The 7,712-nt window shown below is 46.1% G+C and overlaps 1 protein-coding gene across 3 annotated transcripts in view; it reads left to right on the forward strand.

Moving 5' to 3' along the window:
• Cystm1 (cysteine rich transmembrane module containing 1) overlaps positions 1-7,712 on the forward strand; it is a 57,288-nt gene that overhangs the window by 35,303 nt on the left and 14,273 nt on the right. Inside the window, exon 3 of one of the 3 annotated variants that reach the window (XM_031365389.1) lies at positions 5,363-5,371. The exons of the other annotated variants lie outside the window; for them this stretch is intronic. Within the exon in view, the coding sequence (XP_031221249.1) occupies positions 5,363-5,371 (9 nt within the window). The remainder of the gene's footprint in view (positions 1-5,362; positions 5,372-7,712) is intronic. 3 annotated transcript variants of the gene reach the window in all.

The raw sequence follows: 7,712 nt of genomic DNA on the forward strand, positions 1-7,712 counted from the left end.
ATTTAATGAGACCCTGTCCCAAAAAAAAAAAAAAATTTATGATTAACTGTCTTCTTTTAGTACTTGGGGCTGGTTGATTTTATTGCTTTTACTAATATTTATATTTCTTCAGAGAGCAGCTAGCTAAATCTGTACCTGCAGCTTGATTTCAAGTGGGGCTTGAATAGGTATTCTAGTGGCAATTGTAAGCATAAAACAAATTGCTTATTCATTTATTCATTCTGTGCGCTAGGCCTACTGAATTCCCTATGGCAGGTTATGGGCAAAGAGTGATACATGGCCTTGAAGTCCTGAACAGTTTTATCCAGGTAGAAGTAGGAGCTGGGAGCTCACCAGATCTTTTCTTGGAGATCAAAAGGGATTCCTAAGTAAGATCACTGCCCCTTTCGTTCATGAGTGTTCAGGGTAGGGGTACTACAGGGTTCTTGATGTCAGCTAGCAGCAGCCTTCTGGTACTGTGGGCATAAGTGGTAAGGATGACTGTGTGGTAAGGAGTGTTATTAAATTGGGAGGCAAGCACTCCTGACCCTTCGGGATTGTCACCCAGTCACAGGCATTGATGCCTCTTTTACCCATTCCCTGTCTCTTGTTGGTCCTTCAGAAACGCCTTAGTTTATTATGTAGGAGTATGTATAGACTCTATCAGCTTTATGTAATGCCCATAGTGCTTCTGGTTATTTCAGCCCCATGGGGCTTCTACCTTGCTCTCTTTAGGTATCTGTCTGGGGAGTAGCAATAGCTGCTAATGTACACTGAACACTTGTGTACCAGACACTGGCCTGTGTGTATTAATTCAGTGAGGAAATGGATACATCTTACAGATGGGGAAACTAAGGCTGGGAGAAACTGTTGCTTTAAGAATGACCTTGAGGGTAGGTGCAAGAGGCCTGCCTGAAGCTGTTTCTCCTTTCTCTGCACTGTGTTCCTTGAGCGGGCTGGTTGCCAGGTGAGATACTGGTCTGCCCGTGCACAAGTAGATAGTTGGTGGAATGTTGCAGACTGTCCAAGAGTGTTCTATAGGGTGAGAGTGGGGTATGGTGGACTTCCAGAGTTCTCTGAGAGTGCTTCTGCTCTGTCTCCAGTTTCTCTAAATGGTGGCACTATAAATAAACTCGCTCTGCCTTGAGCAGCTGAACTCTCCTCAGTGGTTTGGGGAAAATCAACTGTGTCCTAGCCCTCCTGGCGAGCAGAGGCTCCAAGTAGCATGCTTTGCCTCCACGGCCAACCCATTTCAGAGTTTTGTTGAAAAGAGTTTATTTCAGGGTTTTATTGCCTGTTTGAGTGGGAATGTGATGGTAATGGATCTTTTGAATGCCTTAGTGACAAGCTGGCCAGACTGATAGTGTTGATTATGGGAGAATGGCGTTTCTCTAATAAGGGTGTTTCTGGTCTCCCAGGCTAGTAGAGTTCCAGTCACAAAGGCTGGCATCCCCTATCTCTCTTTCTCCACTGGGAAACCTCTGGCCTCTCTTTTAACAAATAAGTGTGTCTATGTAAGAGAGTGTTTTTCAGGAACCATTGGCATTGACCTTCAGGTGGATGTTGGCTAGTCATAATTAGAAAAACAGCATTTGTGACCCACAGAGCACCTCACACTGCTCTTTCCAAATGTGCAAGGATGACCTCATCCTCTAACTCTAGGCAGTGTGCTCAGTACGCAGAGGGGAGACATAGACCAGTCAGTTCTTCCCAGTGAGGGCTGTGCCATATCACCACCCTCAGTGACAATGTCGTCCTGTCTCATACTTGACCTCAGAACTCACTGGGTTCAGGGCTCTAACTGCACTCAGGAGAAAACAGCTATTTTTACTGTCATATAATTATGTCTGGTCAAGGAAGAAAACAGCCTGGGGTGTTTTTGCATAAATACATCTGTGGGAGCTGTTAATTAGTAACCTAGAAATCTGTTCCTGGTAGAAGCCAGTTGTGGTCTGTATACCTAAGATAAAGCATGCTTTGCATTCAGTAGAAATGATATGGCCGTGTTTGCTCTCCTGGAGAATGTGGTAGATACTGTTTGAATGAGGCTCGTAGGGCTGGCACTGCGTATGAGTCAGGCCGACATTGCTGATAACAGTGGCCTGTGCCTTTCTGTGCCTGGACGTGAGCAGGTAAGACAGCAGCTTCCTCCTTGGTGATTCTGCCCATTTGGGCAAGTTCCAGAGAGCTGGCTCCCCCTACAGTAACCTCTCCATTTCCCCTTCTCCTGTAATTCTAGTACTAAAACCCAAAACAGCAGGGGTTTCCCTGATTTCTGGTTAGCTCACTAAAATCATCATTAACACTTTTATTTTCAGGGCCACCTAGAGGGCTGGGCAAACTCTACTATTGAGCTACATCTCCAGTCCCTCACCAGGGCCAGTCAACAGTGACACAGGACTGACCTCCATCCCCACAGCTCACGACCGGAGGACCCTGTCCTGATACTGAGTTTCAGTTGTGTTACCTGTTGGTTCTCCCTATTCTAGCATGCACCTGTGTGCAGCTTTTTCATGTCAACCCTCCAAGTGCTCTGCGAGCGCCTGGAGTTAGTCTCTCTTTTCTGGACTCTCCTCCAGGGTTGGCTGTGTCAGGAAGAGAGAAGTGAGCACTGAGGTGGGAGACTGAGGAGAAACCACAGCTGGTTTCTCCTGGAGCCCTGGGTGTGAGAGGTGCTTGGAGGGAGCAGTCTGGAAGAGTCTACAGGCCAGGAGAGCAGGCAGTCACCAAGGTAGAACAGGCTTGGATTTTGGTAACCGTGACACGCCTCTGGCTGACTGGAGTCCAGGCTAAGGAGAATTGAAGCTGCTGCTGGAACAGAATGTCCCTGTGCCACCACCTTAAAGAATTTTACTGCTGTGACCTAAGCTCTGTTGTCCTGAATGTTGAAGAGCCCTGGAAGCCTCATGAGTCAGTAGGAGCCTGAAGAAGATTTTGATATCACTCAGGATCCTTGAAAGTAGAATGTAGTTAAAAAACTACAGTTTTTAAAAGTATGTAGTTAAATATTCATAACTTAAAATCTACTCTTTTGACTGTATCCAAGGACATAGCTCTTTGGCAGTAGCTGCATTCACATTGTTGTTCCCTCATTGGTTTTTCTTCCCAAACTGAAATTGGACACCTCTTGAATAACAGATCTCCATGCTCTCCTTTGTCCTGCCCCTGACAACCCCATTCCTCTTTCTGTCTGTGGATTTGACTAGTCTGAATTTCAGATAAATGGAATTATAATAATCATAGTACCTGTCCTTCTGTGACTGGCTGATTTCATGTGGTGTGTCTTTAGTGTTTATCCACTTTTTTCTTCCTTTTTGAGGCTGGGTAATATTCCATTGAAGATATATTCCACATTTAGTTTATTCATTCATTGGTAGATACTGAGTTGTATTCACCTTTCAGCCATTGTAAATAATTTCAAGTAGTGTGAATAATGATCATGGGTATACAATATTTGTTCAGGTCCTGCATTCAGTTTTTTGGGTGAGGGTGTTAAAGCAGGATGTCTTTAAAGACTAGTTGCCGATGAATTACCTTCCTCCCCTGAGGGCTTGACTTTACTCATCTTCTAAGTTTAGGCTGCAGTGTGCTCTGAGTGGCATCTCAGCATCACACTGCATTTTGATATCTGATCAGCTTTCATAACAGGCTATAGCTGCATTTTTACATATCACTTTCCACTAAGAGCTCTCAAGTCAGTGAGTCCCTTGTAACTGCAGGGGTAGCCTTGGGCTAAATAGAACCCTGCTGGTTTTGGGGGGCTTGTCCCTAGAAATGGCTCCATTTTGAGACTTGAAATCATGAGTAGCTAAAGCCTGAGGACTCACAGCAGCTTTGTGTAGGAGCATCAGGCTTTGATAATCTGCCTTTGTTTCATTTGCTTCTTGTAGAACATAAGTGGAATTACATGTAGGTATTCCCTAAGAAAATGGTCCGCTTGTGAAGTTCCGTGCTGTTGGGAATTGCCACCCAACTAGTTGCCCGGGCTAATAACACACCTGTGTGAGAGTAGGCTTTATATAGCTGCAGCTGTTGTATATAGAAGGAAGGCTTCCTGGGCCTGGCTCTTTCTGTATTTGCCTGCCTGGCATTACTGCTAGAAGTGGAGATGGCTAGTTGTGTGAAGCTGAGGTCTTAATGGTCATTGGTGTTTTCTTTGTTAACTAGAAATTCTCTAGACCAATAGAGTCACAGACACGCTAAGGACCGAGACTGTAGGCCAAGCAGCCCATGTGAATGGTGCAGAGATCCTGCTGGCCCATGTTCTTGGCACCCTTCCCTGAATCTCAGGCCTTAAGGGGCCAGTGTGTAAACAAGGAGCTCAGAACAGGAAAGCATCACCAGCCATAGCCCGTGTTACTCCAGCTCACTCTGTTCTTACCGATGCGTTGTGCAGCTTGGGCTGGCCTGGAGTCCGTCCTTTCTCATCTGAATATTGACTTGTCTCTCTCTCTCTGCTTCAGAGCTCAGCTAATAAGGCTGGTTTTGCATGCTGGCAGGTGAGAGTGTGCTTGCCTGAAAGAGCCTTAATGGTCTGGAGAAGGCACAGAAGCCTCTCCCAGGAGCTGCCAAAACTTGGGTGGGGCAAAGCAGAGGAGAATGTTCCTGACTTTTCTCAGGTACCTTTTTCAACTGCTCTGGCACATGGCAGCTGAGGCAGGAAGAATAATCAAGTGGTATTTTGTTGACAAGACATTTCCATCTTTGGGCATTCACTACAAAGCACCAAAATCAATTCTGAGAGGTACAAGGACAGCCCAAGTTAGGAGCAGGGCTGAACTAGGGAGGGAAGGGGCATCAGGCAGGTTTGAGCTAGACAAGGGACCTGTCAGGACTGTGGCCTGCATTTTGTGCTCACTGTTGTCTTGAGTTTGTTTGGAATGCTATAGAGGACAAGCAGATAACTCTCAGGATCAGAGGTGTCATGGGGCAGAGGGTAAGGATGGTATTTTCACAAGGCAATCCAGCCTTGAACTGAGTCTCTGATAACACCTTGGGAGGAGTCAGCTCATGAGCTAGGCAGGTGGTTTCGGAGCTGACTTCCCTGAGCCCTACAGGGTATGCCTTTGACTGAGAAAGGAAAAAGAAGGGTTATTCAACAGATATGCAGCCAGACCAGTTCCTGGAGGTGGATGGGCGTGCTTGTTCATAGGTGTTCCTGCCCACTCTGGATCTTTGGGAGGGAGGCACAGCAGGTGGTCTAGGCAGGTGCAGATGAAACCCATGGGAGGAGCAGAGTTCCTGGTCTGGTGCCTAGGATATCCAGGCCTTCATTGGATGAGGCATATTTCTATTGGGCATGGACCTGTCTGACTGTACCTATGTCTGTTTCCCTGGGCCATCGTCCTGATGCCTCCCTACCAGTGCTTCCTCTCTGTTTCAGGTTCAGTATGTAAGATCCCCTCCACTGCTCTTGGAAGTACTCTACCTGGACCTTGCTGGGCTTCTAAGCATTGGACTTCCTAAAAGTGTGACCTAGACTCCAATTATGTTGAATGAAGTCAAAGGAAAAACGACAGGAACTGTGTGGGAATGTGTGTGCATTCGGGCAAGGGAAGATACACAGGCAAGAGCCCAATTTCAAGGCTACCTCCAACCTAAAGTTCTTCCATTCTCCTCCCACAGGCCCAGCAGCTCTGGTTCATTTTCTCTTCCCACAGAGTGTCAGTTATTCCCCCACACAGGAACTGTTCTTTTGCTACTTAGTGGGGTGCCTTGCTTCTAGAACAGCATGCGGCTTTGCCTCCTGACCTCTTGCTTATTCCACAAGCTTCTCCCCAGAGGCCAAGGGAGCCCCTCTTAGTCTTTTTTATCTAGATCTGCCTCTAAGAAGCATACTTTTGTCTGGCATGGGGTCACATGACTATCATTTCAGCATTTGGAGTCTGAGGCACGAAGAGTTTGAGGTTAGTCTGGGCTACACAGCAAGACCATTCCTCATTTGATCAAGAGGGGCCCTGCCTGAAAACTCGTAGTCATGTGAATAACAGTACTAGTTCAGTTTGTTTACTGAGTGATTCACAGTGTGCCAGTGCTGCTCTAATGATGTCTTTTGATTTCCCCAGCAACTTTCTTGGCTGCAGATCACCAATATTACCCTTCTTATATGACAGAGGAAACTGAGGCTAGGAGAGACTATTAATTACCCAAGGTTACTTGGCTAGGAAGTAGATGATTGTATGTATAAATTCAACTTAATATGTTCTATTAAATCACTCTTCTAAAATGTGGACGCAGTTCCCCCCAACAAAATTGAGACATGATGTCTTGAGGTTTATGACCTGGATTGAGGACATCTGTCCTCGTGTGCTTTCCACCGGTGAGAAGACCATGACCAAATGCAACGTAGGGAGAAGGAAGGGCTTATTTGCCTCAAATGCCCAGATCACAGTCCATCACTGAGGGAACCTAAGGCTGGAACTCTCGTGGAGCCCCTAAAGGGTGCTGCTCCTATTACCTCATTCTCTATTTCTTGCTCAGCCCGACTTCTTATACATTCCAGGACCACCTGACCAGGAATAGCACAGTGGTCTGGGCCTTCCCACATCAACCATCAATCAAGAAAATGGCCTGCAGACTTGCTTACATTCCAGGCAATTCCTCAACTGAGGCCCCCTCCTCCCAGATGACTTCAGGTTATGTCAGGTTTACAGAAACAACATAACATCCCTTTAGGATGCCCAGGAAAACCAAAGTGGCCCTTTTTGTACATTCCCTTATCCCCTTATTACCCATCAATACAGAAGGCTTCTATGACCTCAAACAACAGCTTGGGGAGTCTCCCCATCAAAGAAGCAAGCCTCTGGTTCTGTAGCACCAGAGGCCAGCCTGGGCATCGTCTGAGCCACTCCTCAAGTTGTCCACCGGGAATGGCATCAGCTCCTGTAGGTTGAAGGCTCAGTCTCTACATGTGCCCCTCCGTCTAGATGCCAGACCCAGTTTCTATTGTCAACTTTCTCCTTACATGAGTTCCCACACCCTCCTCCTCCAGTTCATTTGTTTGCTTGAGTGGCTCAGGGAACTTATGCTTGCTGGTTTATTATAAGAGCCAATACTAAAGACATAGATAAAGTAATGTAGAACTTGAGAGTGCAGAGAGTTGTATTTTTGCCCTCTCCAGATCTGACATTTCCAGGAACTGGCCCCAAACTCTGCCCTTTAGAATGTTTTATGGAGATACTGCACAGGCATCCATGATTGGACTCAAGTAGTGTCCTAACGCTGTGACCTTTTAATACAATTCTTCATTTTGTGGTGACCAACAACCATAACATTATTTTCATTGCTACTTCATAACTGTAATTTTGCTGGTTATGAATTATAAATATATTGTGTTTTTCCATGGTCTTAGTTGACCCTGTAAAAGGGCCATTTGACCCCCAAGGAGTCACAACCCACAGGTTGGGAAGCACTGGACTAAAGGGTGAGCTAAGGACATGAATAGAGCAGGGGGAGCCAGCATGCCTTGTCAGTGCTGCAGTCCTCCCTCCAGGGCTGTTGGGCAGGATCCTTAGAGAATAAGGAAGAACCTCTGACCTACTTCAGGGTAAGCCAGAGAATTTACCTTTGTTTTATTTTGTTGTTTGTTTGTTTGTTTATTGAGACATGGTCTCACTATATAGCTTTGACTGTCCTGGAACTCACTTTGTAGACCAGGTTGGCATTGAACTCACAAGTGCTAGAATTAAAGGTATGCACCACCATGCCCAGCCCTTAAGAGAGTTCATTCTTTT

Source organism: Mastomys coucha, unplaced genomic scaffold (assembly GCF_008632895.1).
Source record: "Mastomys coucha isolate ucsf_1 unplaced genomic scaffold, UCSF_Mcou_1 pScaffold13, whole genome shotgun sequence".
Classification (NCBI taxonomy): domain Eukaryota; kingdom Metazoa; phylum Chordata; class Mammalia; order Rodentia; family Muridae; genus Mastomys; species Mastomys coucha.